The sequence below is a fragment of the Cicer arietinum genome, chromosome 4, assembly GCF_000331145.2.
Source record: "Cicer arietinum cultivar CDC Frontier isolate Library 1 chromosome 4, Cicar.CDCFrontier_v2.0, whole genome shotgun sequence".
Taxonomy (NCBI): Eukaryota; Viridiplantae; Streptophyta; class Magnoliopsida; order Fabales; family Fabaceae; genus Cicer; species Cicer arietinum.
The window spans coordinates 51,434,003-51,460,622 of record NC_021163.2 but is presented as its reverse complement, the minus strand read 5'-3'; the positions used below and the strand labels follow the sequence as shown (position 1 = coordinate 51,460,622).

General features: G+C 31.2%; 3 protein-coding genes across 3 annotated transcripts; 1 reads left to right on the top strand and 2 right to left on the bottom strand.

Annotated features, from left to right (window-relative positions):
- Positions 1-218: 218 nt before the first annotated feature.
- On the bottom strand, positions 219-7,679 carry LOC101515209 (methylenetetrahydrofolate reductase (NADH) 2-like). The gene is made up of 12 exons (XM_004514936.4): positions 7,544-7,679; positions 6,790-7,236; positions 5,709-5,769; positions 5,513-5,595; positions 5,011-5,184; positions 4,631-4,804; positions 4,129-4,229; positions 3,917-4,028; positions 2,261-2,341; positions 1,998-2,175; positions 1,063-1,397; positions 219-565 (listed from the first exon to the last, which is right to left on the bottom strand). Exons 2-12 carry the CDS (start codon positions 7,192-7,194, stop codon positions 482-484), a joined length of 1,788 nt encoding a protein of 595 aa, XP_004514993.1. The 5' UTR covers positions 7,195-7,236; positions 7,544-7,679; the 3' UTR covers positions 219-481.
- Positions 7,680-14,726: 7,047 nt separating this feature from the next.
- On the top strand, positions 14,727-19,451 carry LOC101515532 (protein BOLA4, chloroplastic/mitochondrial). Its single transcript, XM_004514937.4, has 3 exons — positions 14,727-15,173; positions 16,632-16,699; positions 19,170-19,451. The coding sequence occupies exons 1-3, from the start codon at positions 14,877-14,879 to the stop codon at positions 19,318-19,320; spliced, it is 516 nt and encodes a 171-aa protein (XP_004514994.1). The 5' UTR covers positions 14,727-14,876; the 3' UTR covers positions 19,321-19,451.
- A 972-nt stretch (positions 19,452-20,423) lies between these two features.
- On the bottom strand, positions 20,424-26,614 carry LOC101488283 (DNA polymerase alpha-associated DNA helicase A). Its single transcript, XM_004514938.3, has 7 exons — positions 25,753-26,614; positions 24,403-24,711; positions 23,788-24,071; positions 22,381-23,412; positions 21,707-21,875; positions 21,395-21,552; positions 20,424-20,967 (listed from the first exon to the last, which is right to left on the bottom strand). Exons 1-7 carry the CDS (start codon positions 26,441-26,443, stop codon positions 20,722-20,724), a joined length of 2,889 nt encoding a protein of 962 aa, XP_004514995.1. The 5' UTR covers positions 26,444-26,614; the 3' UTR covers positions 20,424-20,721.
- Between the last annotated feature and the right edge of the window lie 6 nt (positions 26,615-26,620).

The following is a 26,620-nucleotide window of genomic DNA, read 5'->3' as shown; positions in this document are numbered from 1 at the left end:
TTTTTGAACTGATTACAAGAGTGTTACTGATGCAATCAGCAACTCATGAGAGCAACACAGATTTAAGTTTGAATTAATTGTTTTAGAAATTAGGAATTTGTTAGCTTTAAATTCAAATTTTGAAGTGAAATTTATTCGTCAAATATAGTTTCTACTTCTAAATTCTACTTCCACTCATTTTTTTTAAATATAAAATTCAATCTCATACAACCATCAAATTCATAGGAATGAGCAACTTGTTTTCAAAAATCAACATACAGGTGATTTGATGAAATTACAGATTACTCATGAGACTCTGAAACATGACAAAATTAAGATGTTTGCCATATATTCCAGACAATTAATTTGCCACTCCAACATAGAATAATAGTATGTATAATGTGAATAATAATTAATGGGAAAAAAGAAAAGAAAGGAAAAAACTTGACGAGCAACAGAAATGGCTTCTTTATAGAACTAATATATTATTAAGAAGCTCGAATCAGATATCACCAAACACACCAAAAAGATCACCATTGATGTAATCATTGTCCACCAAGCTGACCAAGAAGTAGCTACCACCCACCTGCAACACAATTACAGAGAATTATCAAACTATTATAGCATCTACAGCCAACAACAAAAATACAGCACTGACATGAAATATATGGGGGATGTTAGATTCGAAGTTTTAAAAACCGAACCGTATGGTTCAATTGATTGAATGAACCGCTAATCGACATTTACGCTTTGGTTATTTGAATGGTTGGATTGCAGTTTCGTCTGGACGGTTCAATATCTGGTTTGGTTTTTAAATTATCGGTTTGATTGTGTTTTAGTTTTTTAAAACAAGTATTATGTGTTTTTTTGACTTTTTAGGTTTAAAAACAATAAAATAAGAAACAGTTTTACAAAAAAACAAAAGTTAGCCAAACAAGGTTTTCAGTTTTTTAAAAAGTGAACAGATTTTAAGAAAGGAATGGAAGTTTATTAAACTGTTCCTATGCAAATTAATCAGGCGCAATAGTATTACTAAGAAGGCTATATTAAAGCTTTAATCGATTCGTTGGTCTAAAAACTAACCTGTTCAACCAATTTCCTGGATGCATCAGCCTCAGGGTATAAGCTTGCCCATGCTCTAGACCAAATTTCAAATGCCTCATCCTTCCATACATTGAAGCTGACAGGATCTACAATGGTTGGTTGTATTATCTCCTTAGCTGGGAAGACACCCCATGTTACAGCATTCACATCGGTTGGGCCCACATTAGATTTCGCAATCCCTTCTTTATTCACAGCCATATAAGTTAGGGATGGTCGGGCCTTGGATTTCTCAACAAGTGCATCCAGCTTTTCCTTAGAGCAGAAGAACTCTAAGTATGCCTTCTGATAAACATAGCCATTAGGTCCACCCCAGCCTAGGCAATATGTCAAAACAATAAAGTTAGTGTATCTCATTTTATCAAAAAATATGGATGGCATATATAAATACCCTCAATCATAATTTTACATGGTATCTGAAAGCAAGTATAAAGTGGTATAACCGTGAACTTAAGACTCCTGATCCTAAAATTGAAACCAAGCCCTTCCTACCATCAAAATGAGCGGAATCATCTGGCCATCAGAAACTCAGTAATTTTTAAAAAAAATTGAAAGCCCCTCCAAGTCAAATCCTTTAGGAATTGTGTCATTCACAATCAGCATAAAACTAGTGTAGAAACAATGAAAATTTAGCTGCAAGACACCACATAACTGATATGTACAGGTTCAAAAGGCCATGCATCACATTTAATGTAATGTAACTTTTCCCAACCAAAAAAGGAAAAAGATATAAGAAACAACTACATTGAGAAATTACAAATTGCCCATGAATGGTTGATACCAAATTCTTCAGAAATATTTAAATATTTAGCTTGTATAAGAAAATTAGTCATATATAGTTAGCACAAATTAGAATGCTCTAATCCAACATTCAGAAAAAACCATGCATGGATACAAAACAACATTTTTCCACTCACCTACAGTAGGACAATCTGACTTTTCCCCATTGACTGCTGGCTGGCTATTAATGGTGAGGAAACCCTTCGTGTTTATCTTCTCCAGCTGCTCATTAATGATCTTTGACTCTGGCTGAAGACCATCAAGTTCGGACCAAGGATTGGTTCTCAACTTTCCCAGGCAAAACAGTCTGAATCTCTGTTATGTAACAATAACACAAATTTAGTTGATCATGAAGTGTTGGTATGAATGCTACATAACATTCCAACTACAGTAATTCTACCTCATAAATATCTTCAACGCTTCTCAAGGGAACTGCCCATTCTTCAATAAGCTTCTTGTCCCGTGCACGTGGTCGCATGAACTGCAAGAAAGAAATGACCAGTTATAGAGGCAACAAAATTACAAGACTTACCAATTTCTAAAGGTTTCAAATTAAGTATTGCATTCTTCTTCGTTGTTATCTTTTCCTTTTCTTTTTTTCCATGCACGAAGTTATTAGTTTGTTTGTATGACCTTCCGTCTAATGGTCTACTCATATTTTCAGAAATAAAGGGTTTGTACAGCTTCCTAATCATATTCAACAAAATTATCCACCTAAACCCATGTTTTTCAATGTAGGGCACCAAAGAATATCCACATTAACCTATTCATAAAAGAAAAATGCACAGAGTTGGTGTATCTTAATGGATATATGCCTCTTATAAGATGCACTACTATAGTATTTTCAAAATTTGGATTAAACAGGTAGTAAATTTAGTTGCTACATCTATCAGCAGATTGCTCTGTCTACATTGTGTAATCACGACAAAATTAATTAAAACAAAAAAAAATCTCCAATTGATGAAAGTATACTGCATCCAGATAATTCAAATGACTAATATCACGTAAGTTTTTATTTTGCCAATACTTATTAACACTCTTGACAATTACTTTATCTGTTTTACGACTTTGTGTACTGTGAATAAGTTAAGTAAGCTGTGCACAATATGCAAGAGAAAAGAAGTTAAAAGTCAATCCTTATTCTCTCTGCATATCCCACTTTGACGCTTCCACCTGCGTAATAAATCCTCTGTACAGGACAGAGTGGAAGAGCCAGTAGAGGCAAATTTGGAACCCGATGAGGGTGCTGGGTTACAGCACCTGGCACTGTTGACACGACATATTCTGAGGATAATGAGGAAGCGAAGTTGTGTACATGGGTTTGAGATCATGCCTTCTCATTCACCCACTTTTCTTGCAAACCAAATTGTTGGATTTGTTTATTAAATACATTTGGAAATGAAACTCATCTTTAGAGAATTGATTAAACTTCTAAAATGAATCAATGGTAAAATGCTAACTAAAATGAATTGATTATAAAATGGTAACTAAAGATAGTGAAGTTTGTGTTTCAGCTGTCATTGTCTCTGTGTGGTTGTGTGTGATGGGATTTATAGAAATGGAGAAGGACAACAACAGTATAATAGGACACAAGATTTGTAGAGGTAAGAAAAGGAAGCCCTTTTGCAAGTTCTTGATTTCTCTTGCGGTGGTTGCTCTCATGGAATCTTCACTCACAATGAAGACCAGGGCTTGCTACCAAAGGCCTTCAAATGTCTCTGGACTGAATGCTTAATGGTTTCAAAGAAGAGGTTTCATTTGTTCAAAGGTCAAATTAGTTTGGTAGAATTTTCATTCAAAGAGGGAGAAGAGGTTGGTGTTGGGAACGTAGAGAAAAAGATAGAAACAAAATACAAAAATTATAAAATACAGAAAATAGAAGGACCAACATTTGTTTTCCCCTGTGTACTGTACACAACCTCACGGTCAACATGGCCATGTTTTACAATGTAAATGTTTAGTTTTGATGTGCTGACATTGTAAAGAAAGTTATATCAACAGTGAAATAATAAAGTGTAACATCAACATATTAAAGTCACTAAGTGGTCATCTGTACCTGATAATCAGTTAATGCACCATATGATGGGTTACCGGAATCACTCCAACGCCCATGTGGGTATTGATCCCATCCAATGGTCCTTGATATGTAGCTTTTTGGACGATTTGCCCTAAGATAGTTGGATAAAAAGGTGATAAATGCTTCAAACAAATACAAATGCTCCTTATATACTTGGGACCAAAACAGTAATTGTAACAGTAAGTATATACCAAAAGATTGGGCGGACATCTTCTTTAACACGGAAAACATTTGTAGGGCGTCTCCAAGGTAAAGATCTAGAAATTTTGGACTCTTCAATTAAGCCAAGGCTCTGCAAGCAATAAAATCAACATCAACATTCATTTAAGTAAATTATTGCCAAAATAATATGAAAAAATGTTAGATTTAGACACAGATATTCACGTGCTTTCACACCCAACAGCTCATGCTTTTGGTATATAACATTATATTAGAATCTCTATAGTTAAGTGGGATAGAGCCTGATCCCTGTTGCATCCATCTTCCAGTAAAAAATTGCCTTTCTGCAAAGGTAAGTAGACCAGTGCATTACCACACTTCAAGCCCAAAGGGCTCTCACAGGAAGGGGGCATTTTAGATAAAAAAGCAGTCATGTGCTATCACCAAACAGTTCAATCTTTAAGAATAGTTGGTTCATGACAATGGAAAATATACATATCACAAGCTAGAATGTTGCAGGAAATAGGAGACAACCGTTAGTATCGCCAATGCAGATTTCTCCATATTTAGCGTATAAAGGTGCACTGTCTTAATTCCATGAGCCATAATCTTTTTGCACATTTCAGTTCCCAGGTGTATTCCATAAGCCTTGACAGCTTCTTCATTGTCCTTGATAGGCTCTAAAGCAGCCATTATCTCAGCAGGTATCTAGATTCATTAAAAATGAAACAATATATTACAAACCATGACACTTGACTAACGAAACACATCAGTAAAAAGCAAACATATAATATAACAAACCCTTACCAATCAAGTGACCTTTTATGCCTTCTTAAGGGCACCCAAGGTCCTTGAGATTGTAGAGTATTAAGAAAAATTAATGGTGAAATATCTGTATAACAATTTTTGCTTACCTTTGTTTTACAAAAACCAGTCATGCGGATAAATCCCTTGTAATTGTTAATGGGCATAATTCCAGGCACAATGGGACAGGTTATCCCAATTTGGCGACAATCGCTCACAAATTTGAGGAATATATCAGTATCATAAAATAACTGGGTGACAATCAAATCTGCTCCAGCATCAACCTATAAAAGGAACATAAGCTCAGAGTAAGAGACCAAAAATAAAACAGAAAGATGAACAAAAATTCTCTGCAATACCCCCTTGGCTGCAGCTCACCCCTGCCTTTTTAGTTTTCCATCTTCATTTTCTTTTTAAAAAGGGAAGAAAATAGAAACTTCTATTAATAATTGAATGCAACATTATTTCTTTTTCTTTTTCTTTTCTTACATGTTTAAGCAAGCTAGTCACAGACTTAAACGATTTCCAAAAACTGAAAATTGTACACTAGAACTGATAATAAATAAAAGGTTTGAGGAATAAACTGGGTGGATTCTGATTTGGGAACAATACCTTGCTCTTCAAGTAAGCAAGATCATTTTGATAACCTTCCACTGGAGCCAGCCCATCACTTCCTATAACATCGGGATGTGCCTCTGAAGAGAAAGACAATAGATTATGAGAGCAAATGGTGGTGAGCAGAGGAGCAGAAAAGCATATGATAGAAAGTTATAATAAAGTTGAAAAAGTGAAAACGTAAGCAGGAAACCTGGATAGCCAGCAATGGTAATGCCAAAGTAGTCACCATATTTGCTTCTGATATGTTCTACCTGCAAAAGCATCAGCACCCAAAAAGTCAAGACTCAAGACCAAACAAGTGTGTCAAATTTTATGAAACTAAGCTGTCGGATTATCATCAATAAGAATGGAATATAATGTTCCATAACTTACTGGAAACTGCTGTCTAAACATTATATAGCATGGCTTGTAAAAGGTGTATTTCTTTGCCTTTACAGGTTTTTGATTATTTTTCTATGTTGGGAGCAGTAATAATTTGAAAATATCCCCAATGCATTAAGAATCTCTTGAGTAAGAGAAAAATTAGCATCTCCTTTTCAGAAGTCATCTGGCACTATGAATCAGACAGTGTTATATTGAAAGTATGTCAGTTTACAACTGAAGAGCTTTTCCTAATGAAGGACTTCTTGAAAATATTATCTGATAAAATAGCTTGAACAAAAATCTGTTTACCGAACTACGGCTATTCTTCACAAAATAAATGGAGTCCAGGAATTATTAACCTATGGAGAGATGGAGAGGTAAAATGGAGCATGAGTTAAGGCCTGATATCACATTAAGATACCAGCCACTCTTTGCAAAAATTGAAATGTTATGATAGCAACTAATAGGCAAATTATCTAAAAAAATGAAAACTACAAGAGAGAGAGAAGGTTAGTAGTTAGTACTAGGAATGATTCTTAGCACAGCGCCTAAAGAAACAATCAATTATCAATTGAAACTTCAAGAGACATAAAGTGCATATTTGGGTGAGTATTTCACAAACCAAATTTTGAATAAACTTTATTTTATAAAATTGATTTGAATTGAAGTCATTCTAAAACAAGTTTGCCGTAAAACGTCTACAAATTTTTCAACCTAACACAACAGCTAATTTTATTTACTTCATCAAATCAAATACAGATACAAAGTATTTAAGCATACTAAATATCAAAGTTTGAAGTGAAGACAAAATCAATTCAAATACAAAGTGTTCCAACCTCAAGTCCACAGCACTACAAAATCAATTCTAAGCATACTAAAACCATGTTTGTTAAGGAAAACAGTCATACCAAATCGCGAGCACAGGCAAATCCACCTTCTGCCTGAACGAATTTCTCCTGACCGTGAGGCGGATCACCACGAAGAGCAAGCACATTCTGAATACCATTAGACTTAATAGTCTCAAGAGCATGATCAATCTTATCCACAGGCATATTAGTGCAAGTAAGATGCATCATAGTTTCAACACAAATAATATTCTGCATCTTGTTCGCAATTTCCAATGTCAGATCAGCAGTTGTTCCTCCAGCACCCCAAGTAATATCACAAAATGAAGGATTGTGTGCAACCATACGATCCATTCTCTCAAACAAATTATCGACACCATCTTCAGTTTTCGGTGGGAAAAACTCAAACGAAAAAACCACTCTGTTTCGATCAGCTGAAGCTGCTCGAATTTTGTCTATCACCTTCATATTTTTCTCTTTTTTAAAATTTAATTATTTAATTTAATTAACCTGAAGCAAGTAACCGACAAACTCAAAATCAAAATTAATTAATAAACTAGTTAAATAATAAATAGATCAGCTAGATCCAACAATTAACTAAGAAATTTCATTAGCGAAACTACAAGTTTATGAAATGGTAATATCTTTTAGTACAGATCTAAGCAGAAAAACGGTTAAATCACATTCTGCAGAAATTACACAAATATAAAACATATGAACACTATATTAAGTGTGAGTTAATGGTAAATGGAATGAAAAAAAGAGAATGATAACTGAATTGGAAGGAGTGAGAGAAAGAGGAGGTGTAGTATCGTACCTTACGGTTAGTGAGAGAGAGAATGAAGAAGTGGAAGAGGGCAAAGCGCGAAATGTGAGGAAGTCTCTTCTTGTTATTTATAGATGCAATGAATAGATCTGTGTGAATATGAGGATTGGTGGTTGGTGGAAATGGCTTACCGGCTACTATACTTATTAATTAATTCTTCTGTACATTCAAATTTTCCATTTCAAATATGTTTTATTGTCACAATATTTACTTTTCTCTTGCACGTTTTTTTTTCTTTTTTGGTTTTGGATTCGCTTTTTATGTTTCTGGGTTGAGGCCAATGCTTTCATTTCATTATAAAATACTAATTTTGTATAATGACTTTGTTAATTAAATCACATAAATAAATAAAATTAATTATAATATTAAATTTATCTATAATTTTAATTATTTTATTAAGACTAAATAGCACATTCGGTGTTTTAATTTTTATTTTAGTCTTTTATCTTTTTTTTATTTGATCATTTATTTTAATTTTAAGTGATAATTTGATATTTTATGTTTTAAAATGTCAATAATGTTATTTTTTTCTACAAAAATTCAAAAAATTATCAAAATTTTCAAACAAAACCCATAAATTAATTATCATCTTCAATATAATGAAAATTTCATCAAATGCATAACTCAAATATTCAAATAAACTCATATTTTCATCTCCAACAACATTAAATTCATCAAATAAACAATGAAAATATGAATTTATTTAAACATAACAGATCAAATTGTCACTTAAAATTAAAATAAAAAACCAAATTAGAAGGAAAAAAAAACAAAAGATAAATGATTAAAATGTTAACTTAAATTAAATTAAGGGACCGCGAGTCTTATTTAACCTTTTATTAATTTACATTTAAAGAGAAATAATCAATTTATATTTTTATTGTAGTATTTAATATAAATTGTTAAAAAAAATATGCAATATAATTAAATGGAATGTACTGTGCACCCTCCCACTTTGACCTCCCACCCCCATTCATATGGAAAATATCATGTTGCCCTTAGTTTCATATATGAAAACCCCAAAAAAAATTTACTTTTCTTTTTTCACTCACTTCATTCGAAACTTTTAATTATTCGAATCTGACCATACCAAACCTTCGAAATATTGAAACATTCGAAGAAAAAAAAAAGTAAGTAAAAATTCGAAACTTCCAAATATTCGAAACAATATTTTACCAGAAATTCAAAAGTTTCTATGATGATGAAACTTTCGAAGTTCATTTTTCCCAGAAATAATGAAACTTTCGAAATGCAAAAAGTTTTGAAATGCAAAACTTTCGAACATATTGAAACTTTTGAAAATTCAACTTTCGGAAGTTTGAAATTCAATGAAAGTTTCGAATTTTGAAAAATTAGTAATAAATTAGTAATAAATTTAATTAATAATAAATTTAATTAGTAATAAATTTCAAAATTAGTAATAAATTTATATTCCTAATTTGAAAAATTAGTAATAAATTTAGTAATAAATTTAATTAATAATTAAAAAAATTGAAAAATTCGACAGTTTCGAAGTTTTTGAAACTTTAGAAACTGACATAATTCGATTGTTTGAAACTTTCGAAGAATATGTGTTTCGGAAGTTTCAGATTCATCGAAAGTTCCGAAATTTTCTGAAATTTGTGTTTCGGAACTTTCTATAATTAAAGATGAATTAGTAAAAAAATAATTAATACAATTGAAAAATTTAAAATTTACAAGAGTCTTATAAAAAGGACCACAAAATCTTAAAAACATCTTATAATTGGAAGAAATGGTTGGAGAAATTATTTTCATTTATAGAAATGGTTTTGTCGACAATTTTAAGTATAGATATTTTTTATAAAAAAACTCAATTACTTAATTAAATAAAGAATGATAAAATTGTAAATAAAATAGATTGAAGAACAATAAAATTGGTAGAGATAAAGTCACACAAAAATTTAATATTCACTTAATAGTATTTTGTATTGGGTAAAATTTATCTGAATCTCGCTCTTTTATTGGTTAAGTATTATAAGATCATCTGACACAACAACTTCTAGAGAAGTCTTTAAAAAAATCACTTTTATTAATCACCTCATAAAGTGTTAATTTATCTAATCTAACAACTTGGCAAATTTAAAATGAGTCTCATAAATAATTTTTTTAATATAAAAATTTTAAAGTGAAAAGATGATGTTTCAGTCCAAGATACGAAAGACTTTAAAACTTATTGAGCCTTACAAATGAATTTATAAGTGAGAGTCTCATTAATAACTTTACATCCTTATATTTCACCAACAAAATATTGATATTAATTCATGTTTAAAACAACATACAAAGACCTCTCTCAAACAACATATGGTCCTTAGCACACCCACATTTTCTAAAGTAAATATTTGAACTATATCTTACAATACTCTAATAGAAGAGTATAAGAGAAAAGAAGAAGCCAAATACAAACTTAAGATAAAAAATTGATGCATCTTGTATCGAACAACTTCCATGTCTATAGTTTTGGTCTTTCTCTTCTTTTATAATACTTGATAATGTGAGACATTTTTCAAGATAATTAAATTTCAAGCAAACTCATTAATTTGCACCTCTAAAATTGATGAATCTTTTGTTTCTATTTGGGAAAGGTTTATATACTTTAATAGCTTTTTATATTTATTTTTTTACCTTCTTTGTTGCTACGCCAATTTCAAAACATGGGCCGTTCTTTTATTTATTTTTTTATATATACGTAGATTTTTTTTTCCTTTAAATCTAATAATGCATTTTTTACGTTTAATTATTTTCACCTCTTCATTGCCTTCATCTATAAAAGTGTGCTTCCCCAATATTCTTGCTACAACTGAAATCATCAATTAATTAATCATTAAAAATATTATTGATTAAAATTATTATCTATAAAAATGTTGTATCTTAAAAATGTGCCAAGAAATGTTGTGTATGTGTAAGCAAAACTTATTAAGGTTTAACAGTACTATCTATATTTTCTAAAGCCATTTAAGTTATACTACTACAACTCCAAAACCCTAATTCTCGACCAAATCTCTCTAAACTTGCGCAATCACGTCTCATCAAATGCATCATACCTCTAACGGGAGAATATTACAATACCAATGCATTGAATGAATTGGTTATGATGCTTTAGACTTTGATGAAAAATTTATTGCTAATGCTTGGGCGGTTGTGGTTGTGATTTTTGGAAATTTGCAAATAATTATTCTTAAAAAATCAACGATTTAATTTCAAGATTCAAAATTACAATATCCAATTCAATCGCTGGTGTGATTGAAAATATTTAGTCTTTAAATTAGTCATTAAAAGCGAAATTTCTAGTAGTAATTGATATTCATGTATTTAAATGTATTGTTAATCATTCAATGCAATAATCATTTTATTTAGCGTACGTAGTTAATTACTTTTGGCAGATTATAAGGTTTTAAAATGTGCAACACCTCTATATAATATTTTCAACTTCAACGTAGCGTAGTTTTTAAATTCTACATAGCATACTATACACAATGTTTATTTTTAAATATGTTGGGAAAATCTATAGATAATTAGCAAGTTTGATACACACTTGTTACCACCACTGGAACCAAACTTTTATTTTTCTTCTCTAACAACCGTTCTTCTTCCATTGTTTTTCTGTGTATTCTTAGGGATTTCTAAATCCCTTTTGTGCTCTTATATTCTTTCTATTTAGCTTTCATTTTTGTTTGTTAAGATTTTATGAAGGATGTCAATTTGTGAAATATTTTTTATTTTATGTTTATGCTAAAGCACATTTGAATCCAAATGTTGTTTGGATCAAAAAAAAAATGAATGTAATGAAGATGAAATACAAAGTCGGTCCTTAGAATTTCGGTGTTTTGAGTGAATCAAGAAAAATAGTGTGTCTATAAAAATAAATTCGAAGCTTTTATAATTATTTAAATATTATTTTTATTTGTATTTTTTGTTGCGAAATCATTAATAATCCGTTCATACATTCAATCTTCATTTTATTTGCAATTTTTTCAGCACTTTACAATAACATTTTAAAATTCAGATTTTTATATTTTTTAAGTACTTAATCAGACATTTTACTAGTTCTATAGCCTCATCAATACTCATGTCTTTTTTTTTTCTTTCAAACTTTTGTTAATTTCATTAACAAAATAAGAACTCAAACCAAATAATCATAGCTACTAAAGAATCAAAGTTCTAATTCGATTAGTTACTAAAGATTCAATTTCACTCTTAATTTTTGGATTATTATTTTGTTCATCTAATATTTGAGTAATGTTTCTCTTATGTTTGAAGCTTGAGCTTTAATTGCATATACACTAGTCACATAAGTCTCCCAACACTTTTGTGACAATGGTATAGTTAAGCCTTTCACATTATCTCTTAGAATTTTCTAACATTTTGGTGAATGAGAAAATATAGTATAAATAAGTTGTAACACTCCAAAAAACTTTTAACTTTAATAAAAGAATTTGTAATATCAAAAAGTGTCAAGTTGATGTTATGACAATCACATGGTGTGTATAGTGCTCTAAGATTTATATGAAGACCAAGAGTTTTTAATATATTTTGTAATTCCTCGTACAATCCTTGTTGGACTTGTAGAAACATGCACACAAGGTATAATGAGACTTATTTGTTCTTGGTGACTTAGGTAAAGAGTATAATCAAGAATCACAAAAATATTTTGCTTTTTTTATTTTTCGACTATTGTACTTTTAACTTCATTATTTAACATATTAATCAATTCATTTTGAATCTTATGACTAAGATAATGATAAGGAATTTCATTATTCTTAATGCACTCAAATTTTTTTACATGACATATTATCATTCATTATTCTCAAACAATGATAGAGATTATAAATAAATAATTTGAAGAAAAGAAACTCACAAATTAGGGTAAAGAATATTGTGACTTGTGAGCGTTAATATATACTACATTTGTCTCTTATTATAAGTCTCCATTGCATTTTTACTCTTATTAAAAAAGTTAATAGAGTAGTTAATGTGTTTATTTTGTGTTAATGTTCATAAAATAGCTTTTGTATATAAATGTGTTAACCTGACTTTTCATATTACAAGACATATTAATAAGGGGGTTTGTTTGGAAAAAATAATAAATGCATATGATAAACTATAAGAGTGCTTATATTTTGGGGACAATTTTTTTTCAAATGATACTTATAACATTTCAACAGTCTAATTTTAGTGCCTCAATTAGACTCTTCAACGGCTAAAATTATAAATATAATTATTTGATTTTATTCTACTATTTATTAAATGATGTATTTATTTAATTTCCATTCCTCTTAATTCAACATTAGGGATGTGGTCAACAAAAGAAGAATTAACAATTCGAATAGTCTTGACACCATGACTTTTTTGTTTGTACCTTTATCGCGACGTTAGTTGGAGCATCAATTTGTAAGGACATACTTTCTTTATCAATCTTTTAACGTCTGTAACACCTTCAACATATTTAGTGGTCGCAACATCTTCAACAGATCTAGCTATTCCTTGATCAGTAGAATATTTTCAATATTTATCTATGAAATTTTCTACAACCTTATAAGATTTACAAAATAGTGATAGTTTTTTATATTCAATATAAAAAAAAAAAAATACATATTATTTACATTCAACAAGAATGCGGTCTCTAAGTTCTTATATTATATTCAAATTGACTAAAACTCGAGCAAAATATTCCAATATTTTGAATTGATTGCTTCATCAAAAGATTTTTTGTCTCTAATATTCCTAAAGCAAATTGTTAATACAAATCCAACATTGAATTTTTATATTTCTTACTAAATTCGAGTTGAAATCTTTTGTGCATAAAGACAAATAATTAAGTATTGATATTAATGATAGATATTCAATTAATTATAAGAAAATAACAAATAATTCCACCAAAATTAACCATATTTATAAATGTTGTTGTTAGGTGTAAATGTTGTTGTATGATTATTTTGTTATAGATATAGTATAATAATATATTCATAAATTATAGTATATAATAATTTTCTTTTTGTCAAAATAAATAAATAATGTTTAGTGATTGGCTTGGTTGGTGGATTTGGGTTGGTAGGGACTTCGTGCTGGGCCAATGACTTACATGCTATAGTTGGTGGCTAAAGTAGACACGAGTGGCTGATCGTCTATTTGCACGGAGTGCTTAGATTTTCGTCCTTGTATTATTTATTTTTGCCTCCTTGGTGATACTAATTATAACAATAAATATAATAGTTAGAATATAAAATAAACTATTAATAAACCTAAACAATTAGAGGTAAAATAAGAATTATAAATTAATAAATTTTAAATAAATATCATCTTGTCAAATGACCGACACAAAAAACTTAACAAAAAATATGATAAGTATGTACGGAAAAAATATCTAACAAAAGATCTTTAGATAATACTAAAAAATTTAATGTAACATATCCATTATTAGCCACTGATTTACGAGGGAAAATGGATGAAGGGGTTGCTAATTGACTGCCTTCCTTTATATGTATTATATGATTAAAATAAGATTTATTTAAGATTTAGATATTTGCATTTATGAAGAAAAAAAAATTATAAGTATGTTGAACTGTTTCATAAACTAATATCGATTTATAGTATTTTAAAAAGGGGCTTGTGTGGTCCTGATCCAGAAAAATACGAGATGGTACTGTTCTGTTTTTTAATGTTTTTTTGTGTTGAAGTAAAATTATTTGTTTTAAAATACTTAATATTTATTTAAGTGGATTTAAGATATTAAATTTTAATTTTAATCTATTTATTTATAATATTTCTATATAATTTCTTTGTGTGTAGGTATAATATTAGCAGTAAATAAAAAATTAAAAGTGATTTTAAGAACTGCAAAAGTATTAATATTATTTTAGTTTTAAGTGTGATTAGAAGGTCAATAAAATTCTAAATCTTTAATATTAAATTTTTATTGAAATAATTTTTTTAAAGTCTAATTTATTATTTCATTATTTTGTACGAGGTTAAGTGAGAGGGTTCATATGTTTAATATTTTATTGATTGAGATATATATTTTTTTAATTAAATTACTTTTTTTAAAATATCAAATATTTTTAAAAAAAATCTTTAAAATATTTTTTTCAAATAATGTTTTCTTTGAAAAATTTTGCGAACAAAATAAAAAAATTATTCTTGGAAAATTGATCTTTTTTTTCGAATAATTCTTTTTAAAAATTATTTATCTGGGTGGTTGGTCTGGCTTGGTACCGTAGAATTACCCTCTCGATCATTTCAATTCGATCTCTTCCAAGTAACAAGGAAGAAGAAAGAAAGCGAAAACCCAAACAGAGCAGAAGTAAAAATGCGACCACACGTTAGCACTAGCACCTTACTACGCCAAGCTCTTCCGGTTTTGGTTCGACCTTACAACAAATCATCCATTCTCTTTCGAACTTCTTCTAATCACTTATCCCTCTTCAGATCCATTTCACAAACTACTCTCCCGCGCCTTAATAATCCCAATAGTTTTTGTATTCCTAAACATGATGACAGATTATTATTCACCGTTACTTCTCTTCGCAAGTTTACTTCACGCGCCACTCCCGTCAACGATGCTGGTTCTATTGATTTGCCTCTCATTCAATCCATGCAGAATAAGGTATATTGTTTGATTCGTTTTTGTTTGGTAAATTGTTGAATACTGCTCTCGACTGTTGTCAGAGTCAGTAACCATATTGGGATTTGGAAGAGTTGAACAATTTAGTTACGATTTTTACATCATTATTAAAAAATTAGGTTTGGAGTATAGACATTGACACTGACATGTTCTGACATGTTGAAGAGTATTAATTTGAGAAAATTGAAGTGATTGAATGTAATCAGATGGGATGGTGTTGTGGACAAGCCTCTCATATGAATTGTTTTGTGCTACATAGCAAATTAGTTCTTAAAATGGATTATTGTCAATCAATTTTGTTCCTATATTTACGAAATGACAAATTAACCCTTAAAATTTCAGTTGGTTAAGCAATTTAGTCTCTCTGTCGGTTAACAAATTAAAAAAGCTGAATTGGTACATTGTTTTGGAGGAAGTTTCAAGGTTGGTTACTTTGTAGAAACATTTTTTGTTTTCATTTTCTAAAATGTGTGTTCATTTTACCTTGATGAGATAGACTCTTGAAGTGAATCATTGTCATTGAGAGAATATGAAATGCTAGTTTTGTTTTGATGGTCTGTAGATGAAATGGTAAGGAAATTCACACCTAAAGGTCTTGGGTTTGAACTCGAGACATGTTATCCAACCTAACAATTTTGACATTTTCCAGTTGAGTTAGGCCTTACGAATAGTGAAATGAAATTCTAGTTAATGAAGATGCATTTCCAAAAATAATAACAACAGTTTTTGACATTTTCATTGTTTCTAGAAATGTAGACAATTGTTCACTTTAAAAGTGTCTTATTTTTTTATTAACAAAAGTAAAATGAACACAAATTTTAAGAAATAAAAGCAGGAAATGTTTTCACATAGTAAATGACCCTTTAGGACTTAATTAAATCATCATTTTGGTCCTTGAAATTTTAAGGGTTTGGCAATTCAGTCTCTCATATTTGAAAAATGACAATTTAGTCATGAAAATAAAGAACTTAAGTCAATTTAGACATTTTTCTGGATTTCGTACTGCAATTTTAAAGGCTCTATATTCATGTCTCGATGCAACATGATACTATTCAAGGTAATATGTAGTTTCATTGGTTTTGATGGATATTTTCTAAGGGGATAATTTGGTAGATGATCTAAATTGACTAACTTTCTCTAAATTAAGAGATTAAATTTCTACATTGAAAATTTGAGGTCTGAATTTCCAGACCTTTACAATACTGAGAACCAAAAAGATGATTTATTCTTAAGACTTCTATATCTTTATTTTGCTATCTACTTTCACTCACCGAATACTAAATTGATTGATGAATGAGGATCTTTATTATTTTATAAATTTGGGACCAAATTATCCAACTATTTTGTGGATAAAAAGTTGTTATAGTTTTTTCTGGGGTCTAATTTCATGCTAATTTCATTCTTACTTTTTTAATGTCAAATTGGGACACACTCCAAAAGATAAAGGAACAACTCAATGCAGAATCAGTCACAGTAAAGGATGCTTATGGTGATGGACGGCATGTCAGGTGAGCAGATTTTTGACCATTGAAATGAATTTCGGTTTTGATTTTATGTCAATTAACTGTGTATATACAATACAGAGAGTTGAGATCTGTTGATTTTAATGGTTGAATTGAAAGTTTGCTATTAGTAGACAAATCTACAAAATGTCATACAATTAAAAAACTGCTCCATGTATCTTTCATATGATAGTTAGTAGATACATCTACAAAATTTCATACAATTAAAAAACTGTTTGATACTCCATGCATCATATGGTAGTTAAAACCTAAGTAATTTTGAAATATCTATTATTAGCTTCTGTTTTGTTTGATAAACTTGACGATCATAATAACGGGCTTATATAGAGATATTAAGAGTGGAGTCAATTCAAATCTCAGTATCAGGAAAAAAGAACTTAGGACCCACATGGGGTTAATAGCTTCTTGCAAGCCCTGAATAAGATTTGATAATTTTCTTATATGAAAGAGAGACAACTAAATATAGTAGATAAGATCTCATCTTTCTTCTGAAAAGAAATATGTGCTGATCCAATAATAGGGGCAAACGAGGGTTCTCAATTTCCCTCAAAGCCGTACTACCACTTACAAATGACTTGATTTTCATCTCTCAGGCTTGAATGGTGGCCTCGACAATCTGTAGTTAAAACCGTTATGTGGTGTACAAGGAATAGTGGCATTGCGGCGTGATAGCACAAATGACAACTATGTCAATCCATTTGCATATTTATTAAAGAAGCTCTTTTAGAATGACCATTTGTTTTGCACCAAATAAAAGACAATTACATAATCTCATCACAAGTCTTAACCATTGAAACATCTGTAGATATATCACATTACTCCCCAACCAACTAAACTGAATAATAGTGTAGAATATAGATTGCACATTACATGATATTAACATCATTTACTTTGTACTTTTTTTGCATATGATGTAGTCCTAATTGGAGAGATCTAAGACGTAATACATGGGAGGGTAGATATGTGGTGACAAGTTTTGGAAGCATATGGGTTTTAGTTTTAAGTAAACGTGAAATGAAGTTCAAGGCATATAAATTTAGTTAGAGATGCACTAATTCTAGTTTAGAGGAGAAAAATACATATCATACCATACCACAAATGAGATGAAGTAGTCTTAATTTTTTTTTTTCTAGTAGGAAAGTGCCACTAGAATTGTAGAGAAAACTTTGCTGCACAGTTGACTACAAGGCCTATGATGTTGGATGAGACCTAATGTTAGGTATTAAATAACCAACTAGAAAATAAACTCAATGTTGTCAAATGAGAATGCTATCATGGATGAGCGAACACATCAGACATGATAGAGTTAGGAATAAAAGCATTAAAAAGAAAAGAGAGTGAATGTGAACCAATAGTAAGAGATAGAGAGAAACCAATAAAAACCATTAAAAAGAATATATATATATATATATATATATATATATATATATAATTCTAAACAAAATTAGAGTACAAAATCATCACATGATTTAAAAAGAATCTATAATTAAATGCTCTGTAATTAGACATGATTTATAATGAGACATTTTATAGTTCATTGATCCGTGGAGCTCAATGAAGGCTTTTGTTGTTAAATTTACATTGTGCAGCTCTCCTTCTCAAGTTTGATTTAGTGAATATGTTTTACGGTCGGTCATTTGAATTGACAAAACTAAGAGCAATATGTCTAGAAGATATCTTTTGGTAAACCAAGGTATCCTAGGACGCGACTACAACTACTGATCTCTCGAAGTAATTGAGATCTATTTAAGGGGTTGACCTCTCTAACTTATGTTTTTCCATATGCATTGATCACATATTCTAAACAAAATTAGAGTACAAAATCATCACATGATTTAAAAAGAATCTATAATTAAATGCTCTGTAATTAGACATGATTTATAATGAGACATTTTATAGTTCATTGATCCGTGGAGCTCAATGAAGGCTTTTGTTGTTAAATTTACATTGTGCAGCTCTCCTTCTCAAGTTTGATTTAGTGAATATGTTTTACGGTCGGTCATTTGAATTGACAAAACTAAGAGCAATATGTCTAGAAGATATCTTTTGGTAAACCAAGGTATCCTAGGACGCGACTACAACTACTGATCTCTCGAAGTAATTGAGATCTATTTAAGGGGTTGACCTCTCTAACTTATGTTTTTCCATATGCATTGATCACATGTCGGAATGCAATCCATTTGATGTGTTGGCTCCATAAATGACAATAAGGTTGGCACACTGGCGGCTGCTTATTCCTCACAATTCAGCTACATATGCCCATTCTTCTCCAAAGTTTGAGAATGAAATTGAGTTGCACAACTGAAAATTGAACTATTTTAAAACACATTTTATATCCTCATTGATAAAACTTATCCATGATGCACGGTTCTATGTTTCACATTCAATAGTTGTGTTGGACACTATAGACTGTATAGCTTGTTTGATAGCCCTAATTTGTGTATTTGTTTTGCAGCATTGATGTTGTATCTACCGCCTTTGAGGGACAATCAGCCGTGAATAGGCAAAGGATGGTCTATAAAGCCATATGGGAGGAGCTTCAGAGCGTAGTTCACGCTGTTGATCAAATGACAACAAAAACTCCTACTGAAGCAGCTGCGAAATGATAATAGATAATGAGAACACTACTTACAATGACTGCTCGTGTATCAAGAGTGAACTAAGAGTGATCGTGCTCTTAATAGATTTTTGTATTGCTGTTGTCTTCTCTGAATGAATTTCTAATTTTAAACTACCATTGCATTGTTTTCATTTTTTTTAATAATGATACTAAAAATGTGTTTATCTAATTATTCTCAGTGAATTTCAAATGAATTGTTTTTGAATGTTTTGGAAATACTAAAAGCCATTTTCATCATTTATGAAAGTGAGATGCTCATCCTCAAAACACGACATTTTATCGGAAGCTAACATCCGAAAGTGTATTTAACATAATACGAGTAAAAATGAGGGTGGGTGAACAATTACCTTTATGAAAATGTCACCGTATCTCATTGCATGTAATGGAAAAGATAAATGAGCATACAATGAATTGGTGGTAAGTTATTACTATGAAGTGAAATATAAATAAAAATGATAATTGAAAAGTTGATGCATCTAATTTTAATTTTTAACTAGATACATCAACTTTTCAATTATCATTTTTGCATATATATTATTTTTGGAGTAGTAATTAGTAAAACTGAAAATTAAATATGAACATCTTTAGGAAACGTCCTGATTTATATTAAAAAAGCTTTACCAATTTATGTATATGGATGACTATAATTGGTTTAACTTAAATCAATCTTAGATCATTGTTTTAAATTTGTACGAAGAAATATAAAGTGAGAAGAGTAATACATCTTAAGAATAAAATTGATATGCACAACAAATCATGTTGATTAGATTCAATTTAATTTTGAATCACAATACATACATGTGTATTAATTGAATTCAATTTGGTTTTGAATCACAATACAGCTCATATGTATTGTAACCATGTTGTGCACCTCTTAGACTTTTCCAGATTGTTGCTTCAAATATTTTTCTTATCTGGTTTCAAATATGGCTAGACATTTTTCTTATCAGGTTCAAAACAACAAATTTGCAAATCTTTGGAGCATAAACAGTTATTTTCAAATATGCATGAAATGTTTCTCAACTCACAAGAGAAAGCTTTAAATAATGGTGGTATCTACTAATTACTTCCTTCTAAATCACATTGTAATTGTAATGAATACGAAAGCATTATATTGCAAGCATAACGCTTGCATCTGTAGTTCAATTCACAGAATGATAATAATGAATATACATTGTCATATGTTACAATTATTGTGGAAGTTTTCTTCCATAATTTTCATGCATGAGTATTACTTGATACACAAGTTTTGAATTTATAAATTGCTATACAAGTATTGACCAAGTGAAAAAACCATTCTATAAATACTCCCCCACAAAAAAAAAAATCCCCCCAAACAATTGCTTAGGCATTTCTAATTTGATTGTTTCATGCCACTTTTACAACACTAATCAATAGAAGGTAATATTGGATTCATCCCAAGTCCAAACCCTCCTCCAAAACTATCTGGTTCAACATGCTTCACCCTACCAAAGTGTCGAATATGGCGCATAAGTCTTGCTAGGAACGTATTATGGCATATAGTTGAGCTGTCACAAACTACAGCTAAATGTTTTCTCGCTCTTGTGATGGCAACATTGATTCTTCTGCTATCACCAAGGAATCCAACGGCTCCCAATGTGTTTGATCGTACCTATTTGATTATATTTTTTGAAAAACGGGGAAAACGAGTTCGACTATGTTAGTTCTTGAGCAAGACCAATAGAGCATAAATATTTTACAAGAGAAATACTAGTAACACACTTTCTGACACAGAACACCATGTATATGAAATCATTTAATCTCTCATCAAACATCAAGGACGAACGTTACATATCATTCCGATTGCAGAAGTTAATCATAAACAAATAAAAATGAGCTTCCACCTAACAACACTTTTAAACCTTCAGAAAAATGGGTTCTTGACAAAGTATTAGGAGTGTACTGAACAATTGTTTGATTTTAGTTTTATCCTTATTCTTCATAAAAACATTAAAATATTTACTAAGTAAAAAATTTGTTTATTTATTAACCATAAAATTGTTGAAACCAAGGTTGTAGAGATTAGATTCAGATCATACCATTGATAAAATTACAGCATCGGCTTCCCGACCTTGAAAACTATCGATTGTAGAAACTTCGGTACCGGCTGCTTCTGGAAACCCATCAAGCATGTCCCTCAAAAGTTGAACTTGAGCAACATAAGGGGATTGAACTACAATAGCAGCTGGGTTAACACCTGAATTTCAGTTTCAAAATTGACAAGAAAAATCCTATGTCAGCAAACACAAATAACAAATAAGATGTGTCACAAGATTTCGAAACTTTGAAAGACAATAACTTGGCATTGCAAAACTATATCAATTACAATGAACAGAGTCAAAAGTAATTACCAGAATAAATTAAGGAAAATACATGCTGCAAGACTATATCAGCTTCTCCTTCGTTATACAATGAGCCTGTTCCGGCTGGATCTAGATGCTCTTCACAACCAACGGATAGACTTCCATACGGCATTCGAGTGTCGAGCAATAGCAGAGGGCATTGTGTTATCCATGTAGGCTGCAGCAACAGCAAGCTCAAACTTTCCATTCATGTAATAAGAATCAGTAATACAAAAAGTACATAGCCCTATTTGGATAAACAACATAATTAAGAGCTTATCGTGTAAGTGTTTATGCATAAACAACTATGTCTACAACAAAAGATAAAATAAAATCAAACTATTTTCACGTAAGCTATTTCCATAAGTTATCCTTAAGAACTTATGAAAATAAGCTAAAAATAGTTTGCAGACATGTCATAAGCTATTTCTATAAACTCTCCCGAACAAGCTCATACAAGTGTTTTTTCCAGTTAATAAATTCAGATAAGCCAATCCAAACAGGCCGCATGTAGTATGTTCACAATATAATATTGTCCTAAAAAAGTTGTTTTCATATGACTTTCTCAAACAAGTCAGATCATTTTGAGTTGCATCTCTAAGTTTCCTCTAGTTAAGAAAACATGTAAATAGAAGCCTTCACTTTCACAAAGAGAATCTAGATATCAATTACACGCATAATACCTTAACAAAAGGAGAGTCTACAAGAAGATGAGAAAAGACACTCTTAGAAGACTTCAACAATCCTCCATACATCTCCTTTGAAGCCCAACTTGCAATGGCATCATTCATACGGTATTGTGTTGTTAATCTTGTAGTGAGAACTCCTTCATGCAGAGTTGCAGCTCTCTCCAGTAGCGATATTCCAAGACCGCTTTCTAACGCCTTTCTAGAAAATATAACAGGAGCTAGTTGGCATTGATCACCAGCAAGAATACATCGTTTCGCCTGCAATATAGGAATCCAGCAAGACGGTTCAATTGCCTGTCCAGCTTCATCTATGACAACTAAGTCAAAAGCATCCAGCCTTCGAATCAAAGGATCAGCTGCTCCTGTATTGGTGGCAAGCACAACTTGAGCACTCGATAGAACTTCATTTATCGTCTGCTTTTCCTTTTTCTTTAGAGACCTTGCCAACTGTTTCAGAAGTTGACGTATGCCTGCAGCTAATGAATCATCCTTTAAACAATGCCTTAGATCTTTCCTTAGATCAGACTTTTTTCTCTCATACTCTTCGCGAAAACTTGCAAGCTTCGCATTCACAATTTCTCCTAAAGACTTCGATCCTACTGTTTTTGATATTCGGGCTGGATTTCCAACTCGAACGATATTTAATCCAACATTTGAAAGCTTTTCAACCATGTTATCGACAGCTGCATTAGTAGGTGCTGTAACAAGAACTCTTTCGCCTTGCTCGACAGCGCATGCTATAAGTTGCTTGAGTAAACCGGTTTTGCCTGTACCAGGAGGTCCTTGGATAACCAATAATGGCCTCTTCTTATTCAACCCCAATGCAATTGCTCTCTGCTGAGTTTTATCATAGGATTCACTTCCTAAGGTTTCATTCGTTTTTTCTTCTGCAAAGTCGGCCAAATCATTCTTCTCAAGCCATGCAATATCTTCACCATCTCCAAAGAGTGTAGCAACAACGGAAATTGATGGATTTTTCTTTCGTAAACCATTCTTCTGAAGCAGCATTAGAGCTTCACAATTGCGCTGGAAAACATCAAAACAATCTTATAATCCTATGGACCAATTCTAATACAAACAAATTTGCATGGCCTAAAACAAAACTGTTGTATATTGCATGAATGTTACAAGAATCAAAAGCAAAATGTTGTATATTTGCAAAGACGAAAAACAAAACAATATTTTTACAGAGACTAAAAGCAAAAAACTGTATATTTGTAGGAATCGAATGCATATTTAAACTTTACAGAATTAAAGAAACTAACAAGCAGAACCATCACAGTCAAATTATGTTGATCTATTTGAAATTGATCACTAGAAGTAAAATTGATATCTAAAGAATATAACAAGCATTAAAATATTTTGTCTGTATGGAAGAAATCACATGAGAGAATTCAATACCTCATAGGTAAGTGTATCAGCCAGTCCTTGAATACGATCGATGCGCACATTCTTCCCGAACAGTTTAGAGAATGTAGGATCGCCATGGCGTAACTCTAAAGCAACAGTAATACTATATCCATCATCTCCAAGATTGTCTACAACTCCTTGCATGCAAGAAGTTGTAACTGCACCCTTGCTGTCACACGTTCTCACACAAACCATTTCTCCGGGCGAAAGAGTAGTTGGTGGTAATCGGTGGTTTCCTTCAATCTTGAATAACACCAAATGCATTCCCCCCAATCCTGTTTAAACAGTCCGTATGTCCTCAATTCAACTTCATTTACAGCACATGCACATAATTAAAGATAGACTAAATTCATTGTTATCAATCGCAGATCGAGGAAAATAGCAGTTTGTTCAAATTCCATTACACTGCAGTACTATAGTTTTGCTACAGTTGCTTTTTGACAACACTTTGAACTAAATCGTGTATCAGAGATTGATAATAGTTTGTTCAAGTTCCGCTATACTATATCAGCTATTTGACAGCACCGACTAAATTGCATGAATAAACAAGTCAGAATCAGACCTTGATGTGCATAAAGGAAAGAGGTGAAGAAAAAGAGAATATACCTGTAGAGGTACTGATGGCCTGTAAGTTACAAATGGTATCACAAAGTTCTTGCTGAGGCTGGCTATGACTAACCAAGAACTCGATCGGTTTCGATGGATCAGAAGTGTCATCTGGTTTAGGCACAGCATCCAATTCCTCTTGAGTAAACTCCAATTCAACATCCCTTTCAATATTGAGAAGTTCTGACATGTTGTTGGTGAATTCATCAATCCTATGCTGTATCACTTTGACTCTTTCTATGTCCATTCCTAAAACTCCTTGTACAATTTTGGGCTGTGTTATCTTCCTTGCAACTGCCCTATGCTGAGCTGCAATTAAACCATTCTCAATCTTATCCCTTGTTGCAGCAATGGAATTACTATTATAATAACTAATGCATTATAAAACATTTTGACAATTTAATTAAGCGCTTATCATATTAAAGACTTATTTGATAAGTGCTTAAAAACAGAATTTGTTTTTAAAGCAAAATAGAATTTAGGTTTGAATGCGATTAAAGAGGGCAAATGGACATGTTTACGCATCTCGTCTAAACTGTTTCTATAAGCTATCTCAGAGTGCTTATTACTAACATGAAAAATCCTTATATACATATGAAAAACTACTTTTTAACATCTTTTCATACACTTAAATAATTAGTACTTATAACATAAGATAAGTCCAAATAAACTCTTCCATACATTTCTGTAGTTCTTAACCTCTAATATTTATGTTGTTTTAGTACATCCTCATGTTTAGACAAACAACTTAATCAAGCACTTATTGCATAAATGGTTATCATGTAAGTGCTTATATATAAACTAATACTTTATCAAAAGATAAAATAAAATAAAACTGTTTTCATTTGAGCTTTAGGCTATTTTCACAAGCTATCTTAGAGAGCTTATAGAAATATGCTGAAAGAAATATACGAACATGCCAAAGATGCTTTCATAAACTCTTCCACACAGTCTCACAAATGCTTATACTAGTAAATAACTCAAATAAGCCAATCCAAACATACCCTGATAATATTTCAAAGGGTAAACCACCGTTTTAGTCCCTGAAAGTGTACGGCGCTGTCACTTTGGTCCTTGACTCAACCAAAAACCCAATTTAGTCATCAAATCATCAAAATAGTCCATAAATGATACAACTTACTGTCAAAATAATCCATGACCGTTTTAACAATAGGGGCTAAATTTATTGACGTTTTAATGATTCAAGGACTAGTTTTGATTTTTGACTGAGTCAGGGGCCAAATTGACAGCGCCCTACAATTTTAGGAACTAAAATCGTGTTTACCCTATGTCAAATATTGTGAACAATAAAACAAGTTGATATCATGACAAAAAGAGAATAAAAAGAACCTGAATTAGCAAGTTCCTTAAGCAATTTCCAAGACTGAGTTTCACGCCAATCTTGAACCAACAATTTACTCTCCATATCTTGAAGAACATCACGCAACTCTCTTTGAAAATGATCAAAGAGAGTAGGATAATGAGTACAAGCCTTCAAACACATAACTTCAAGTCCAAGTGGCATAGGAACAGCATTCAAATAAGGTTGAGCTTGAATAACAAAAGTAAGACCAGGTCCCATTTTTTGCTTCATCTCAAAAAAATCATTATCCCCTTGTAACTCAGCAGAAGCAAAATCAAAAGCCATCGATTTCATACTCTCACGAATCCAACAAACAACACTTTTTCCAACATCTTTCCAGCCAATTGGGTCACCATTAACATTCACATCAACAACACTCCTCTTGTTCATATTCTCAAAGGGTGTTTCAATTTCCCTTTGTTCTTGTTGTTCTTCCACTCCTACACCATTTCTTGTTCTTCTTCTTCTCCTTCTTTTTGTGTTACTACTCGGAAGCTTTGTTTCGTTAACGTTTTGAATGACACGATTGTGAGGTGTTGTTTTGAATGAACGTGTGCACATGATTGTGTTAACATTGTTTTTTGTTAATAAACAAAATGAGCCAAATGAAGAAGATGAAGAAAGTTTCGATTTTGATGGAATTCTACCACAGAAGAAGCATGTTGAAGTTGCTTCCATAACTGAAATCCAAAATAAAAAATTAACAATAAAAATGAAACTCAAATGAGTTTTTTATTATTAATAAGTATATTATATAAGTATTCATATTTGAGATATTTTGGATTTCATTGAATACAAAGAAAAAAGGGATTTTGAATTTGAACCGCGAAGTGTGTTTGAGGTGAGGAAGGAAAG